The sequence below is a fragment of the Fukomys damarensis genome, unplaced genomic scaffold, assembly GCF_012274545.1.
Source record: "Fukomys damarensis isolate Sample0158 unplaced genomic scaffold, DMR_v1.0_HiC HiC_scaffold_5, whole genome shotgun sequence".
Classification (NCBI taxonomy): Eukaryota; Metazoa; Chordata; class Mammalia; order Rodentia; family Bathyergidae; genus Fukomys; species Fukomys damarensis.
This window is the reverse complement of record NW_022900917.1, coordinates 8,249,612-8,269,368: the sequence shown is the minus strand read 5'-3', so window position 1 is coordinate 8,269,368 and position 19,757 is coordinate 8,249,612. Positions and strand designations below refer to the sequence as shown.

Sequence of the window (19,757 nt, the reverse complement as noted above, 5' to 3'; positions counted from 1 at the left end):
ACATTAAAGGAAGCCGAGAGCAGAGTACAATGCCTTTGTAACTTCTGCAAATCTAAATTATCTCCAAATGAAAGCTTTCAGTTTATGAGTCTAGTACGTAGCCCTGTGGGATAAGCACACAACGGGTCACCAGATCACACAGCCAGGGCCTGCTCAGGGATGGACAGGTCCAGAGGACAGGATAATCACCATCCAAGATGAGACAGCCTGGCTCCTACAACTGTTACAGTAGGAGGCAGGTGGGAGGAGGGTCTGAGAAGAGGTTAGAGGTAACAAGAAATACATCTTCAGGATCCAGCTCAAATTCCACGCCACCAGCTCGACCTTGGGCTGAAGTGACTTCTCAAAATCACTTCCGATACTGATCTTTGGCCATAATCAGGTGCCAGCTGCGTACCTTTACTCAGAAGTACACCTCTGCAAAGTCAAAACTTTTTTTCCCAGGTGATAATGCCCAAGCGCAGGACCTCTGCATGCTAGAGAACCATTTTACCACTTCTCTAGCCCTGAAATTTGAAATGTTTTGAGTTTTTGGAATATTTACAATTCTTAATTTTCCAAGTAGGGAATGCACAATCTAAGTCGAGGCAAATATTTAAAAATTCAAAACCTCCAAAATCTGGAACACTTCTGGTTCCAAGTACCTCAGATAAGGGATATTCAATTTAGACAGACAGAGATAGATAGATTGGGGAGGGGGGCTGAGACAGGGTCTCCCTATGTAGGCCAGCCTTGAATTTGCAGCAATTCTCCTGCCTCAGCCTCCCGAGTACTGGGATTAAAGGCATATGCCACCATGCCTGAATTCAATTTAACACTGTATCGTGTTAAGTTTGTCACATTATTTTAATTTTCCCTACATAAATCTCATCTCCAGAAATGAAATGAAATAGCTTTAAATTGGCATATTCACTGGGTGGATGGGGGATGTAAAACAATGGTATAGACATTTTGAAATTTAAACATCAATACCAAAGGTTTAAACCTTAAGGACCAAAAAGATAACAACTGCTCTATGTAGTATAATTCCCTTCCAGCATTCTGAAAAATCTCCTCTTCTACCTCATTACAATTAGTAATCAACAAAAAGGCGCTCTATAAAGTGTCAAGGCTTTGAATCTTGATTCCATATACAGTATGGTAGTTGTGACTTAAACTAACTTCTCTCAGCCTCAGTGAAACAGGAACAGGTTTGTTCTCAATTCACAGAACAGCCGCAGGGGTTAAATGAATGTATAGCCAGAGCGCAGCACAGTATTTAGGCAGAAGATATTGAATGGCAGCGATCACAACAGTAGTTAGAATGCTATCACTGCCAGTACAGTAACAGTAATGACAAGGGCTACAAAGATTACTGTCTCCCCACTACTAACTTACAGGTTTTTAACTTTAATGATTTTTCCCATTTTAAAAGATAGGAGGAAAATTTTCTAACTGCTGTTTTTAGTAATAGCTAGTAAAAAAAAAAAAAAACACAAAACAAAAAACTTAGTAGATAGTAAAATACTGATATGATTCAATTAAAAATGGCTATTACTGTGTTCCAGAGAATAGGAAGGATAGTCAATAAATACAGAGGTCCTTGGTCTCTGAGCCAGGTCAACTTTCAATCACTGTGACTGAATACTTGAGAAAAACTTAAAGGAGGAACAACTTATTTTTGCTCAGTTTTAGAGGCTTCAGTCCATGGTCCCAGGACTTGGCTCCAACACTTTTACACACAGGGCACAGCAGAGGGAAGTCGCTCACATCATGATGCTCAGGAAGCAGAGGGAAAGAAGGGGCAGGGACAGGATGTAGTCCCTAGGTTTTCTTCACTTCCCAACGATGCCACCTAATCATAAATCCATCAACACACCCGATACATGGGAGGGGAGTCCTTAGAGCCAAACCATAAGTCAATAATCAAACTCTGAAGAATAACTGCAATCAAAGGAATAACCCCAAAATTTCAACATATCCTGTATTTTTAACCTAAAAGTGTTAGGCTGAAACATTTCAAATATCCAAAAGAAAAAAAAACTATTTAAGGTTCTTTTCAGCATACTATTCAGGTCATCTCAGTAAAAAATGGCCATGTGTAGCTGTCACACTGACAGTGTATTCTACACCAGGACCCAAAAGTATATTTAACCCAAAAGTAAATCCAGAGCTCTTTTTTATCAAAGGTACTTTGCACTAGAACCCAACCATGCCAGTAACACTCTGTATCTCTGTCCATGGGAAATACGAACTGCTGCAACAAATATTCCTGATGGTGAAGTATCAATCAGCTGCAGTCAAGATTCTTCAACATTTAATTAGGTTTGTCAGATGCTAATGCACCTATATGAAGATACTCAATTACATTTAGACATAAATAAAACTACTTATATATAAAACTATTTTCTCATGTGTGAAATTATGTACTAAGGCAAAGAAAACACATTTATATATTTACCCATGTTGTTTAGATATTAAAATATCAGGAATAAATAGTATTTCATCTAACAGATGAATTTCTAATTTCTAACTGAAGTAGTTAAATCCCAATGCTTCCTGGGGTTATAAAGCTTTCCAAGATAATGTGATACCTTGGGCATCAGATACTACTAAACAGGTGACAAAGTTTTAGGCATCGCCAGTGATGTTACGAGTATCACGTCCCCTACCTCACAAAGCAATGAGAAAGGCACTTTACCATTTTTATTTTTTCTTCTTAAACCTGTGATTCCAGTTTAATCATGAAAAATAACCCAACCAAATCCAACCACCAAGTTGGGTTTCCATAAACACAATAAATGCCAAGTGCAAAACCAGAAAGAAAAGTCCCAAGTCACAGAATTATATAGAAAATGGACCATCAACTCAAAATACATTAATACAGTTGGCTCAAAACCATTTACTACAAGTGGACATAATGGCAGAGTCTTGAAATCTGAGCCCTTCAGAGGCGGAGGCAAGAGGAGCTCAAGTTTGAGGCCAGCACAGGCTACACAGCAAGTACAAGGCCAGCATGGACTACAAAATGAGACCCTGTCTCAAAAAACAAATAAAATCCTTTAGCAGCCTCCTGAAGCTTATTGAATAAAACCCAAATTCCTTCAGTGTTAATGACATTGCCTCCTGCTTCAGGTTTCACAGGCCTTACCAGGACAGGTTACCTTCTGAAAGTTCTCCCGCAATACCAAGACCATTCCCCACTCTGGGCCTTCCAATGCTGCCTCTTCTCATCCCCCAGGGCTCAGCTGACTGTGCCCTCCTCCCAGGGACTCTCCATATCACAGCATGCTGATACAACTTGCAACTATATGACCTGATTAAGTCTTAAGTCTTCTCCACATCTCACCATGTTATCCCTCCTATCAAAGCTCCCAAGACAGATGGCACTGGGCAAGTATCTGTGAAATGAATTAATGAGTTGAAGTTGCAAAAACTACCCTTGATGGAGCCTGTCTATAAATGGGACGTTTTGGACTGCAGCAAATCTACTTCACTCATTTTCTATTCTCAGTAGGTCTTAGTTTTGTCCTTTGGAGCTTATTAATAAAGACAAATCTTCTCTAAATGCCCTAAAGATATCAGTTCACACCTGATTTATAATGATTATACAACACATATGCTTTTTAATTTGCACAGGTAACTTCCTATTATTTCTGAATTCAAATATCTCATACTTGTTCTTTTTCTTCTTTGGTTTTGTGAGACGGGGTCTTGCTGTGTAGTTCAGGCTACCTTGAACTTCCTATGTAGTCCAGGCTGGCCTGGAACTTGCAGTGATCCTCCTGCCTCGGGTTCCTGAGTGCTGGGATGCCAGGCATGCGCCACCATGCCCAGCTGAAATATTTCATACTTGAGAGGAGCTGATGTTGTCAGTAAGTGTGGGAATTGCCCTGCTGGTTACAAATATCTTACATTTATCTACTGTGTAATACGTGCCATCATCACTGAGCCGATGCTTTTTACAAAATATTCAAGAGGGAGGAATGATAAATTTAGGTGTCTAGCGAATATGATGCTAAACATATTTAGTACTCTTTAGTTAATTAAGCTTTTTAAATGTGACTGTAACGTTTAACTCAATCTTTTGTTATTTCTTCCACTTCTCTTTCTCTCTAGTGTTCAACTTTTCAGTCTCACTGCCACTACCTATATTTCACTCAAGCCCTCATTATCCCTCTGTTGTTCCTCCCTTGAGTCACAAATCACTGACTTTTAGATTACCAAATCTCTGCTGGAGAACCTACAATGGCTCACAATTACTTAAAAGTCTAAACCTGATTTTCAAGTGTGCAAGTCTTCCAGAATTGGAATACCCAGTACAATATAACCTCACCCATTCCCCAAATTAAGTCACTGCATGAACTAACAAAGCTCACTGTTCGGTGCTTGTATGTGGCATGCCTGTTTCTAAATCCATGACTCTGGGTTTTATAAGAATCCATCTTTCCTGAACCAATGCACCATCTATCTCTACAACTCAGAAGTAAAACCCGACTTTCTAAAAACAAGAATGTTACAAGCTCTTGTAAGCAATCTTTCCAATATTCAAACCTTTCCCTATTCTTTAAATAACTGTTCTGTTTGTCTTTATCAGAGAAAATGAAGAGGCTATTGATCGTCACTCCCACATATTCCTTTCACTACCAAGGGTAAATCAAAACAACTACTATATCCTTAAGTGCCTTTCACCAGGTCTAAATTACACTGGAATATGGAAACTTCAAGCCAGAATTAACATCTGCTATAATAGTGTACTCAAATATCAAGACTGCAAAAATTTATAGGAATAAGAATAAACATACAAAACATTTTACATTTCAATTTGCAAAATGGCACTAAATTATTACTATTTTGCTAATGACAAGAATATCTTAAATTATTAAATCTTCCCGATCCTCCTTTACTAGTCAAAATAAATATTTTTCCAAGCAAAAATATTCACTTAAATACATAATAAAGATACCATTAAATACCTGTAAAAGACAAATTCTGTTGATTTTGAGGGCTAAAACTTTCATTCATCTATATTAGGCTAAATGAAGTTTAAAGATTTCAATTCAAAGGCAAAGCAAAACAATTTATCAATCCAAATTAAATTCTGTGATTAGTATAATTCATTCATTATGGGTTTAAAAATCTTTCCATAAATTCTCAAAGATGTTTATTAAAACTGCTTAGTAACAGCTGAAGGAAAACTGACAGCAGTGTACATTCTCAAAACATGAAATATATATATATATATATATATATGTGTGTGTGTGTATATATATATATAAAATGCATATATTTATAGCAAAAAAAATTAATTTAATTATATCAACCACCTTACAGTACTGCTTATTACATACGAAGTAGAATTGTGATCCACGCAAAAACTAAAGAGAAGCAATGTCAGATGAACTCGATATTCAAGTGCTGTGCTTTCAAGCTTTAATTTTATACTGAATCGGTTTTCTTATTCCAAGATTCTACTAGCTGTTGAACTTCCACCTCCTCCAAATTTTGGTTTGGCCAAAGTCTGTCTTTTTAAAAATCTCTTTGCAATGAAAGAAATTACAAAGATGACAAGAAATCTTAGCAATTTAAACAGACAAGACTTGAAATAATATTGTGATCAAAGTAGCAAGCAGCCTAATAAAATCCAGGCAGCTCAGGCTTATCATATATGGTACTCATTACCAGGACTGCACTATTTAATCTACTTCCTGGTGTCAGCAAAACTTTCCATTATTAATTCCCCCAGGTTACGGATCTGCTTAAATTACTGCACTTTCTGATAAGACAACTCTTTGTCCAAAAAATTAAAAAAGAGAGAGTGGGTGGGTCTCCTTAGAAATCTTTTAGAAGTGGAGCCATGGTTGATAAAACCACAGAAACCACAATGGCTTTGTATTATTAGCCATCTATGTACAGTCATATTAACGCCTAACAAGATACCTCACAACTCATGGCCCACACTTTTGTGTAAGGGCTCATATGTTTGATACAAAAGAAACATATACATACACATAAAAAGAACCATTTCACAAACCCTTAAGAGGTGCATCCACCGACGGAGAACACAGGTTAGACTAAGCCAGTCAACTCTTACTCACGTAAGCTTCCATCATTCACTTGGCTCCCTGTGGGCGCTAACATTATGATTTCAAAGCAATTTTCCTATCTAAAGTTCTTGCTGCCTTTTAAAAAGTACTTAAGTATTTCTCAGCAAACTTGTTTGGAGGCATAATATATTTCTAAAAGATTCCATTTAGGCAAGGCAAAAATGCCTGGATTATTAAATCTATCTCAACATTTGTACCCAACACTGGAGCAGCAAAAAGGCTATATCAAAAACTATGGAGTCGAATACGAAAAGGATAGCGTGGTCAGTCAGCCTTTCCGTCTGGATATCACGGCTTCTACAAGGCAAACCGTGAGAGCTGTATCACACACTGCACCTCACAGACTGCTCGGTGTTCCGTGAGTGGCACCCAGTGTTCACACAGATCCCTTACAGCTAAGCAATCCGTTTCTTTTCCATGCTCTCTCTGCTTTCACTGTTTGCGCAGATGGCAGAAACAGCAGATTGGAAGCATTGCACAACATACCACTTAACCATACTGTGTACCCAGTAAAGAAGGAAATTCACATGACAGGCTTTATCAGCATTGTCTGTTTAAATCATCTGTAAAGCTATGTATTCTAGTAAGTCTTCTGTGTCACCAAGCACTATTTCTTAAATCAAATTAAACCATCCACTCAAACTACTTTTTGTAAATTTATTCACTGGCATCTAAGAAGAGCACGGTTTTCCTCTACTACTCTACACAGGTCACTCTAACCTTCAGTTAATTTCTCCATGCATGTGGCAGATGCATACCAGAGGATGTGCTGATCTTTAACAGCTGACTGGTTCAGAGCCTGGGCTGGCTAATTATATACCCTACCTAAAGCTACAACTGCCTTGCATTTTTATTTTTTACCTAGCACACACACATAAACTTAAGAAATTTTCTGAAATCTAGTGTTAAATTCAACAGTCATTTGATTCCAGCTGCGTGACAATAAATGGTAACACCAGGAAGTAGTCTCTGAAGGAAATTAGCATGCCCACAGATCATCATCGGGCACCTGCATTTCTCACTGACAACGGAGTCTGACAAAATACTGGAGTTACTGCAGCCCTCTGAAGATGCAAACCATGTTTTAGATGGGCACGATAGGATTCTGGTTCTCATTTAATCCTGGGGTTCTGTGCCTCAGCTTACCATCTGCTAAAACTGCAGAAAGTCCTGTTGTGTTTCATATTGCTAATGTGAAAACTGAGATGGAGAGATCCAAAATGATACTAAGTGGTAAATCCAGACAATTAGCCAGAACTCAGCCTAGATTTCCTTCATTAGATGGCTTTCAGAAAGTTTGCAAGATATGTACAAGTAATTTTAGAAACTTTTGCAACTAAGAGCTACAATGATACATGTGTACACATATTATTTCCATAATTAAATACTATTTTTTAAGTCAAACTGCCTGTAAGAAAAGGAGACAATCTAGAAAAAGAGACACAAATCTGGATTTTGACCATTATCAGTCTCACTGTTTAAGTCATCTCAAATTATCTCCTAAATGCCCTAAAGGGAGAGGGAATAATAGCCCAGATATGTCTAAAAATGATCTTAGTGTTTCATGTACTGTCTAGATCATCCCATCCCCGTTTGATGACCAGAGGAAAAGGCCAGTACCCATCAAGGTATATATGTACACAAGGTATATGTGGGTATATAAACATGTACATATTTTTAATATACATAACACACAACTATTTTTCACACCACCCTTCAGCCACTTCTAGTACTGAATCTTTTTAATATTTTGTTTTACCTGTTTTCAAGGTGAGAAGAAATTAAAACTAAAAAAAAAAAAAGGAAAAAAAAGGAAAAATAATTCACTTCAGCAGGAACCTTAGTAAAAACTTTACATATTTTTCATAGGAATGTGAAAAACTGCTGATGCAACTTACAAATTTTCCAGAATAAAATTAATTTACAAAACAAACAGACCTGGAAACTTGAAGAACTAGAACTTACAAACTTGAAGATACATAGGTTTTAAGGGATATATTTATAACCTCAAGCAATTCTCCAACAAGACAAAAATATATTCTAGAGACTTCCACCTGTGTGGTACATGACCTGCTTCCCAAGTATAGTGTATTAAACAAGGCTCCCCAGGCTTCAAGTGAAAGCGCTACTTACAAGGGCTAAATTCTTTCAGCAACAAAACCTGTAAGTCTATCCACGACTGAGACATAGCTTAAGTAGCTTGTGTGACGTGCCTGGCACGGAGTTCTCACTCAAGTATTGGCTTGATAAAGGAACACCAAAAGAACAAAGAAGGAAAAGCAAAGGAGCAGCTACAAGGGCAAGGGAGCCCAGTTTGGCAGCAGAAAGGCTGAGGACGAAGGGCACAGGAGGGGCTGCTGCTACCGCTGTTGCCACTGCCATCCACTATGGCTAAGAGCAGGCACAAGTTCAGAGTCCCCTTAGTCCTCTGCTTCCAGATTAAAATGCCAGGGTGGCTGGCTGTGAGGTTAGTGGCCTGCCACCTAACTATCTCTCTACAAGGTCATCACCTACCCAGATTTGTAAAACAGAAACGAGGAGGAAGCATTTCTGCAGGTGCAGGTAACTTCAGGCTCCTCTCACAATCAAGCCGGGGTGGAGGTCTGCCTGCCAACAAACAGATCAGGTCTGAGGGCCAAAGGCAGAGAACAAGGTGAGCCCAAACAAGGCAGGGTCCCAAGGATGCACCAGAAGCTCACACTGTTGATTGCTACCACGTCAAAATACAAGTAAACACGGTGTATGCTTTCAACTATACCAAAAAGCATCCAAAATGAACTTTTAGAGTAAAGTTTGCTGATTTTTAAAAAGGCAGTATATAATATGCATGGTGAAAAAGTGAAATGATATGAAAATATCAACTGGAAACATAACAAGTAAGTCACAAAGAGGAATCTTAATCAGATGAAGGTTTCTTGAGCTATGAAAATTTCAGCTGGAGAAATATAAAGCAAACACTTTACTGGCATGACTAAGATATCACTCTGGAAAACTCAGCATTAGCATGAAGAACATCAAATCTAATTATAACTGATCTATCTATAAGACTTGCAAATTGGGTAATGTATTTAAATGAATGAGTGAAACAGGGTAGCACTTCTGGGCAAAATAGAAAGCAAGCTTAAACATGTTAGGAAAATTTTTGGAAAAACAAATAGCAAGGATCTTTGATTACATATTGTAACTGCAGCTTTTTGACATTTTAATTAGTGTTAAACAGTTTGTTTTTAATGGTCATTACCTTGAAGTTTAGTAATAAATTCAAATATATCTACCTAAAGTTACGGTGCATCAAAAGACAGCTTTTATTTAATTAAAATTTAAACCACTGGGAACAGTAATTTAAGGATTACATTTTTAGACTTGGGAAACTTAGGAATTTTAAATACTATTTAAGTACTGTATCCACCTGTAATTTTCAAATCTTATAGTATTACTTTAAGTCTGCACAAAATTTGAACAGGTTTTCCTTGGCTTCTTTCCAAACCATAGCACTTACACTTTGGGGACCAAGGGAGCATACAGTGTAAAGCGCTTTAATTTCTTTAAGCAGAAAAATCTTTTACCTTGACCACATTTTCAATAGAGTATCGTTTCATGCACAGGGGTGTCTCAACTCTATATAAAGAACTACATTTTAAGACATGAAACAAATGCAAAATTATTTTTGAAGCTGGACTTTGCTCCTTCTTCTCTGTTTAAAATCTTGAAACATCCAAACAAGAAAGACTAAAAAAAAAAAAAAAAAAAAAAAAAAAAAAAAAAACAACAACAACAAAGACATAAACATTTTAGGATCAATGATTCATATCTGGATTTTATTTCACATATTCTAATTCCCTCAATAAGACAAATCTAAATATATAAAGTAAGTTTAGGTATCTGAGTTAAATTTTCAAATCACAAACCATAGGCTTTCTGAGTGATCAAAATGACAAGCAATAATCTAAACTTCACCACCCTGAATATTCACCAGTAAATCAAAAAATGTGAATGATTTCAAAATATTACCAAGAGCAACAACAAAAAGATTGGTCGGGAATTATATCATACTGCAGCATACAGATTCTCTCTAGTTTTCTGCCCACAGTATTTCTAAAATGAAGTATTTATTACATATAAAAATGTATTAAACATATTATGAAATATATTTAAATAGAGCACCAGGGGCTCAAGGTTTTTATAAACATGTTAATATTATTGTCCAAAATCTTTCATTTATCACAACAGCATAAATGTCAAACACAACTTCTCTTCCTAAATACTAAAGTAGCAACAATATTTGAAAAATATGAGCAAGGAATATACCCGTCTCTGAATAATAAAGACTCTAAATCAAATACAAGTATCAGTAGGTGATCTGGATGACCCTAACATTTTTCCCTGCCTTGCTCTCTAGACTTACATCAGTTCTGCATCACGCTGTTTTTTAACCCAAGTGCCCCTCCCTCTCTCTCTCTCTCTCTCTCTCTCTCTCTCTCTCTCTCTCACACAGTCTGTTTTTTAACCCAAGCGCCCCCCCCTCTCTCTCTCTCTCTCTCTCTCTCTCTCTCTCTCTCTCTCTCACACAAAGTCTTTAGCGGCAGTAACCAGGATTTGGTACCTCTTTATCTTTTTCACTGTCCACTCCATGTAATTTGCAAGATGAATCCTAAAATGAATTACTATGGGCTAATTCTTTTCTGAGATACACAAAACATTTTATCCCATTGACACTTAATGATCTGAGTTCACTAAGTAAAAAATGTCCCTTTCTCTAATTAAAGTTTCAAAACATATCCCCAAAATATTTTCTAATATTTCTACCTAGAAAAAAAAATCTTAAAAAAAAAAGAATTAAAATAAACAGAATTTTTAAACTAATCCGTTGAACAGATAGATCACAATGACCACTGACTATTTTTATGGACAGGCAATAAAATAAAACAAGCAAATATCATGTCCTTCTACAAAATGTCCCCATCTGTCTAAAAAGCATGAAAAATCTCCTCTCTGTCCTGACTCAATTTTTCCCTGAACTCAAAAGCAACACAATGCCAAAACAGTAATCGCTGGCGATGTTTCAAGAACGTCAGTCCAGGTTTCTGGCTTCAAGCAAACTATGAATAGAGAATGAAGGTGAGACTAGGAGAGTAATTAGGCAGAGATTTTCTCCATCATAAACTATGGTTGACTTATGTGGAGAGCACCGCAAATAATATAACCACACAAACTTACTCTCCAAAACCAGTGTACAAAAATAACACCTACGTTGTGAAGTTACTCTGAACACATCTTATTTTAATTACATTTTTGCCAATTCATGGTTTAACTTTTGAAAGATCTAAGACTCTACCACATTGCTTTGCTTCTATTGTAGTATTTCTTAGTTCCTAATATCAAACTTTAAAAAAGGAAGCGACTTTCTTCTACTGAAAAGTAACTAAAAATGCTTAAATGCAAGGTTTGAGAGACACACTGCTTGAGTGTGTGATCCCTTCGGCTCTGGATCAGAAGTCTGCACACACCAATGCCGTGCTGTCCAAGCAGGACAGGCACCACCTCACTTCCTCCTGCGTTTCGGTAGCACAGCACCTGATGCTTCCTTTCTAATGACATCTATTTTGAGAGCCAAGGATCATCTTTTGAGACCAGCTTAAAGCAAGCAAAATAAAAAAATGTGACCACTCCAAATACAAAAATTATGGATTTGGCTCTGATGCAAAATAAACTTCTCTCACCTGCAATATTAAATTGACTGTCTGCTGAAAAACAAGACAGTGAGGTATTAAAATCTGTATTTAATTCAGTGCACTTTATAACATATTTAAGGAATTCAGTTGTATAAAACAGTATCTGAATCTTATCAGATGAAAATATTTTTCCCTTTTGGCAAACCTTGGGTTGCATGTCTAACAAATTAGTCTCCCATTCTCTTAAGCTTGATAATAGTGCCCCCTAATGGGAATTTTACTACGAGCCCTTGTACGCATCTTTTAAAAGTTTACTTTCTCTAATGAGAGCAAGTTATTTCACTTTCAACTGGTAACTAAATTCTGCAATGCAAAAATTACCAAGATTTAAATCACTCAAAAGATAGTTACTGCACACTGCAAGAAACAAACTGCGAAACAATGGTGAGAAACAAGAGGAACTTCATGCCTGAACAGTTTTTTAGGATGTGAACTCCTCTATAACAACATAATCTAAGGCAGCACTGTCCCGACAGTTAAGGCATAAGGAAATTATCTCTCTCACCATGTTTCCAGTGCTAAGGAAGTAAACAATACAGGCTAAATGAAAGATATTCCAGTCAGGGAAAAAAATGATTTAGAAGTCACCCAGGGCCACAAAGCTCTTAAAATGTAGACCTGAGATTCCCACCCAAATTTCCTAGCCTCGTATCATTACTCTTTCTAGAACACCTGGTCTCAAGTTTGTAACTATAAATTTAATTCCTTTCTTCCCTATTATCTGCAATTTCTCTAAACATCAGCAACTCAAGAAAATGTACTAAAATTGAATTAAGAAAACCACTTATTCTGATACTTCACAGTTTTGCCAGTGAAATAAGCACCCAGTATCAATGTTTTCATCTCAGTGCTCACAAGACATTCTGAATTAAACAATGAACAAAAAGCATCTACTTGTATTGAAAAAGAGAACTAGAGTCTATTCTTTAACCTAATAAGAAAGAATAAGGAGTAAGGAAAAGTTTTATACCAAGCACAGGTGATCAAACTGTTAAAGAGACAAAAGATAAATATCTTACATGTGCAACTATATGGTCAATACTGACAACTGTGTCACAGGTCACTGTCTCAGGGATGCAACCACAGAAAACACATAAACGAACAGGCAGTATTACAATAAACTTTATTTATAAAAGCAGGCACTCAGAAAATTAGTCTGTCAATCCCTGACTTAAAACAAATACTAACACTTCATTTGTAGTACAGATTAAAAATTTCCACTTTACATGAGGAACCAAATCATAAAAAGCAAATGTACACCTCTATGGAGAAACAATAACAAAACCCTAAGCAGCTCATAATATATCATTGCTAACATCATGAACTTCTTGATCTTAACTTGCAGCAGGTTGATAATGGACGAAAAGCTCCTTCCCCCAATACAGGCTTTAGAGGACATAAAATGATGGAAAAATAGTAAGCAAAACAGTGGATCTTTATCATGACATAAAATAATGAAAATGTAAGCTAGACCTATATAATAATTTTAGTTTTTATTTAGCGTTGATAAAAATCTAACGGTGACTACATTCTAATGCTCATTAGGAAAATAAATAGGTTAGGAGAGAAAAATTAATTCAATCCTATTACCTAAGGCTGTGAAAAAAATACAAGGTATGTATTATATTTTTCATACGTGTAAGAAAAATAAGAGCCAGGCCTGGTGGCACACAACTGCAACCCCAGCATTTGGGAGGTTGAGGCAGAAGGACCAAGTGCCAGCCTGGACTACCTAGCCAGTCCCTATCTCAGAAAATAAAAAACAACAACAACATAAATAAACAAAAAGAAATCATATAATCTCTTTAGTTCCTACAGCTAAACCATGAAAAGTGTAAACCTACTTAAAGTGTAAACTTACTTGTCTTTCATCAAAAGCAGGTTTCAGGATGGAATCATGCCACGCTACATTCAGTAACCTTTGGCGTCCAGCACACACTTTGCTGAAAGTCTAGGAGCACACAGTATAATGGGAAAATCTAGGATTTGGACCAGGCAATCACAAGTTTAGATCCTATTCTACCTATTCCTAGTTAAATGCATTGGGGCAAGTTATTTATCCCACTAAACATCATTTTTCTAATCCAGAAAATGGAACTGATAAAACCTTTAACACAATCATTACAGGCAATGTACACATTATACACAGCACACAACTCTTGGGTTTTAAAAAAATTGTTTAATGCCAAATTCAACATCTCAGGGCTCTTACAACACCTTTTATTGAGCTCCTTAAAATATAAGTTAAATGATCAATTACTTCAATCTATAAAAGTAGTTTAACCTCCAATGATACAGATCTAAAATTAGTATGTTGTGCTTTACCTATCATTTCTGGACTGAGCATTACTGTTTTATATTCTAAAGCAAGAATCTTCTTTAAAACATATGAGAAAACAATGTAAACTATCCTAGAATGGTTTCTACTCCACCAGAATGGTTTTTACTCTCGCCAAGTAAGCAAACGAGTCATTCCAAGTGAACTTCTCTGTCTCCTTGCTTGTAAACAAACTGTATTAACAATTGCTTGTCTTCCAGTCCTAAAATAGTGATCACTATACTATACATAGTGCTCCTAGACGTAGCCTAATACAGGCACCTTGGATAACGCAGAAATCTCAACCTTAATCCTGTAGGAGGTACAAATATACAGCAATTCAGACAAAAGCATCTCAGTTAAAAAAAAAAAAAAGATACATACTGCAAAAAATGCGGGTATGGCACCTGGTTAGTTTCTAAAGGTAGTACATTAATGAAAACTGGAGTTACAGATAAATTGCAATAGCAAGGTATTAACCCAAGCAAGAATTTATTTGGTATCTCAAATACATTCAAGATATTATGAAGATGTTAAGTGAGATGAAATAAGCAACATTTTATCAAAGTTAGAAATGATCAGTTAAAAGTTATAAAGAAAATAATGAAATTTAGAAAGCAACCCAATTTATAACAGCATCACAAAGAATCTAACGCTTAGCCACAAACTTAACCAAGGAGGCAAAAGACCTGTCAATACAATACAAAGCAACTTACATATTCAATGCAATCTCTTATCAAATTCCCAATGATAAATGATCCTTCCTAAAATTCCTCCCTAAAATTCACATGGAACCTCACAGAACCCTAAATAATCAAAATCATCTGGAATGAAAAACAAAACCAAAGGCCTCACACGTACAATTTCAAAACATATTACAAAGCTGCAATAATCCAAAAAGTGAGGTATTAGAATGAAGGCAGATGAACTAGTGCAACAGAACAAGAAGTCCACAGAGAGACAATGGAATGAACGGTGAAATGATATTCACCCAGAGTGCCAAGAGCACTGGATGGGAAAGGACAGTCTTCTCAGCAAACAGTGCTATGAAAACTGGATATACAGATGCAAAAGAGTGAAGCTGGACTTTTTTTTAACCTTATGTGATACACATCAAAATGGATGAAAGTGATCCAGGGATTTAGCTCAGTGGTTCCACCATGTGCCTCACAAGCACAAGGTTCCTCAGTGGTTTCACCATCTGCCTCACAAGCACAAGGTCGAAGTTCAATCCCTGGTTCACCCCCAAAAAAGGTGGTGGTGGGAGGAGAAAGTCCTAAACATAAGACTTGAAACTAAAAAGGCTCCAAGAAAGCAGGAAAAATGCCTCAGGATAGTGGACTTCTCAAGGATTTCTTCAACATGATACCAAAAGCACAGGCAACAAAAGCAAAAGCACAGTACGACCTCAAACTAAAACTTCTACTCAGCAAAGGAAACAACAGCAAGAAAATGCAATCTACAAAAAAGGAGGAAAATCTATATTGCAAACTGTTATTCTGATAAGGGATTAATATGTAAAGTTTATCAAGAACTCCAAGGCCAGGGATTTGGCTCAGTGGTTCCACCACCTGCCTAGCAAGCACAAGGGACTGAGTTTGATCCTCAGTACAAAATAAAAAAAAAAAGGACTCCAAATCCAATCTTAAAATGGACACACACTTTAAGAGACAAATTGTCAACAAGTATAGCAGGCCCTGAAAATCAACAGGATCCACATCTGTAAATCCCACCTACCTCCAATCAAAAATATCCAGGGGAAAAAAATCTGTACGGAGTATGTACAAATGTTTTTTCTAATTTTCTAAATACTATAGTATAATGACTATTTCCATTCTATTAGGTACATCAGCAACCCAGTAGCCCAGAGATGACTTATAGTATAGAGGAAGATGTGTGTGGTACATGCATATACCATATCATTGTGTATAAAGGACTTGAGCATCCATGGATTTTGGTATTCAAGGGGGATCCTAGAACTAATCCCTCACAGATAATGAGAGATGGCTGCATATGGACACACTCACTATCAATATTCATCAGGGAAGTACAAATCAAAATCATAAAATCACTTTACACCTGGTTAAATTGACCACTATAAGAAACACAGAAAATAAAAATGTCAGCAATTTTATTATACTCTTATTCATGGCTGGTTAAAATATAAAAGAGTATAGGTGTGAGAGAAAACAACATGAAAAGTCTTCAAAACAGTAAAATCAGATGACAGAAGCTACAGCTGGTGTTAGAGGAGGTTGTCTTGCATGCATAAGGCACTGGGTTCAATTCCCAGTGAAAAATAATTTATAAAAATAAAATAACCATGTAAGTCAGCAAATTCACTTCAGAGTGCATGTCTAAAAAAGAGGACCTAGGCCGGGCATGGGGGTGCATGCCTGTAATCTCAGCACTCAGAAGGCCGAGGCAGGAGGATCGCTGTGAGTTCGTGACCAGCACGGGCTACATAGTGAGTTCCAGGTCAGTCTCAACTACATAGTGAGACCCTGTCTCAAAAAACCAAAAATAAATAAATAAATAATTTTTAAAAAATAAAAAACAGGACCTCAAAGTAACCTAGACATCCATGTTAACTGCAACATGATTCACAACACTCATCGTGGACAACACACAATTTCAAGAGGCGAAAGCAATTGAAATGTTCACTGGCGGATGAATGGATAAAGAAAACACTGCATATCCATGTAACAAAGACACTCAGTCTTTTTAAAAAGGAGAGAATCCTGCCATGGGCTACAACGCAGATAGACCTTTTGCTACATAAAATATACAAATACCGCATCATCTGACTTAAAGGAGCTCTGCAGCACCCAAACTCAGGGAACATAAGAGAGTGGTTTTCAGGAGTGGAGACAGTGTAAAAGTCATTCCATGGATAAAATTTCAGTTCTACAAAATGAAGTTTTAAAGATCTAATACACAGCAGACATATGCTTAACACTCCTGCAATACACACTTGAAAATGGTCAAGACAGTAAATTTTATAGGCTTTTTGCCACATTTAAAATAATTTTTAAAAAAGATTTAGAAAATGAGGTCTAAGAGTTCAAACAAGTGAGAAATTATTCTGAATTAGATTTTTAAAAAAAAAATGTATCTGAAGATTAGTAGGGAACCAGGAGGTAAGGAGGGGAAGGGGATGGAAAAAGAATGAAGATTCATTATACACATGGACCAACTCCTCATGAGGGATGTGACCATTATGTACCACAAACATGGACTACTGGTAAGAGAAATAAACACTGAAAATGAAATGACAGTGACCCATTAATTACTACTGGCCTTTACTAATAAAGTAATTATACCTGCAGTACAAAAATAAAGTCAGGGGTGGTGACACATCCATGTAATCTCAGCACTCAGGAGGCTGAGGCAAGAGGACCCTGTACACGGAAGGATCAACCCAAGTCCCAGGCCAGCCAGTAAGTTTGAGGCCAGCCTGAACTATATAATGAGATCCTGTCTCAAAAATGCAAAACAAACAAACAAACAAATAATAAAATGCTTCTGAAATGCCTCCTTCTGAAGCAGACAGCTGAACTCATTTCTTCCTAACAATGACAAAGCCCAAACAGGCTAGAAAAGAACAGATGCTGGACATACTTCAGACCCCAAATTACTTGGCAAGGGGCTGGGGATTTAGCTCAGTGGTTTCACTGCCTGCCTGGCAAGCAATAGGACCTGAGTTCGATCCCTGGTACAAAAAACAAAAACAAAAAAACCCAGCAACCCAAGTTACTTGGCAAACTGACCCACGATGAGTCAGGCGACTGCAGTGCAGCACCAAGCTCAGGTACAGTGGCGTGCGCTTACCTGCCACTGCTTTCAGGTGCTTCAGTCACGCTCGGTCAAACATGGTTTAAAAGTGTTACATGGAAACGTCCAGAAAGAAACAAGTTTGAAATAATTTTATTACAATATATTAACATTACAGGGTAGGGTAATCATTGGTAAGAGTGGTTACCTAGCATGCATGAGGCCCTGGGCTCCAGCACTCCCCCAAAACATTATAATAGTCCTTTTTATTATTAGTTATTGTTGTTCCTGTAATTAATTTAAAAATTAAGCCCTATCACAGAGATGCATGTGTATGGGGAAATATATACAGGGTTCAATGGAATCTGTCATGTTAACATCCACCAGGGGACGTGGAGTGCGTCCTCTGGAGAGGCGAGGCAGACTGCTATACTGCAAACCAGAATCACAGACTCCACAGGAAAAGGCCAACTTAATGAATTTTATGATAAAGTCCTCCTTTCCCAGTATTTGTGTCATTTTTTTAAGAAACCCAAAAATCAAAGGATCAGGACAGCCTGACAGGTTCACACTAACAAATGATTGGAGCAAGCAGAGAACTGTTCTCTGGCCCCTCCGCACACACGACAGAGCCACATGTATGAGGCGAACACCTTACCTTCATCAAACTCGGCGTCATCCTCTGTGTGCTGGGGGAAAGGGAAGCAATTGGTAATTTCAAGTCGATCTTCTACAACCAAGCCCAAAAGCACTCCTTGAACCACCTCGGTTCCTTGTCCTTCTTCTTGATAGTGTTTGATTATCTTTAATACTACCTATAAGAAAATACAGAACTGAGCTTAAAAATCAACCTACCTTATATTTTCTTGATTTCTAAGAAAAAGCAAACCATACAATGAGCTTACAAAACCAAGTGACTACATAACAAGACTAAACAAATGTCTTCCAAACCATTTCCTTTAACCTTACATAAACAATAAAGCTCACATAAGGTTCCCGGGTATTTAACCCTATTAACGAGGTGACTAAACCACTGTTAAAATCAAAGTAAATGAGAGACGCAAGAAGTCATGTAAGCTAAATGCAGACCTTCAAATTCAAGAACTTATTTCTAAAAAGCTAGTTCCTACTTAAAAGTAAACTGATAACTAAAATCCAGCATAGTTCCACACACATACACAAATAGGTCCAAATGCCTTATTCCCTTTTATAAAGATAGTGGGGAGGTGAAAATTATTAATATATTTTAAAACAAGTTACTGCAGTTAAAAAAGAGAAATGATGTTCTTACTCTTTTCACATCACTGAACTGCTAAATTCAGTACTTTGCTATGATGGAGAAAATTTACCTGTAACAGTACCTAGACGAGAGACAGTCAAAGCACAACGACTGAGTGTTATCAGGTATTAGAGGACTGACTGGTCTTATTCTGAAAGGCAAATCTTTCAAAAAAGAAAAAAGGTTAAATTCTCTCTTGCATTCAAGACTGTACAAAACAAAAGCCTTCAAGAAAGAATCACTAAACTAATTTCCATCTCTAATACTTACGCCATTGTAATATAATCTGGTGATATACTGCACTCAGGAAAAATCCTTTGTTAATCAAAACTAAACTGACTCACCCTTTCAACATTTCATGGTCTTCCTACTTTCCTACATACACATTAAACTCAAAATCTTTAATACAAAAAAATAACATATAAAAATAATGTAATGAAAATGCTTTACAAACTTCAAACTGGGAGTCATTTAGGAGTCAAAAGGAAAGATATTTCCAGAAGTAACAAACTGACAGCTGTGTTTCTGTTATTAGATATAAATAACCAAGAATTTGTCATACATATGTA

At 36.9% G+C, this 19,757-nt stretch overlaps 1 protein-coding gene across 1 annotated transcript in view; it reads right to left on the bottom strand.

Moving 5' to 3' along the window:
* Eif3h (eukaryotic translation initiation factor 3 subunit H) overlaps positions 1-19,757 on the bottom strand; it is an 87,657-nt gene that overhangs the window by 46,132 nt on the left and 21,768 nt on the right. Inside the window, exon 2 of the mRNA XM_010619523.3 lies at positions 18,568-18,724. Coding sequence (XP_010617825.1) covers positions 18,568-18,724 — 157 coding nt within the window. The remainder of the gene's footprint in view (positions 1-18,567; positions 18,725-19,757) is intronic.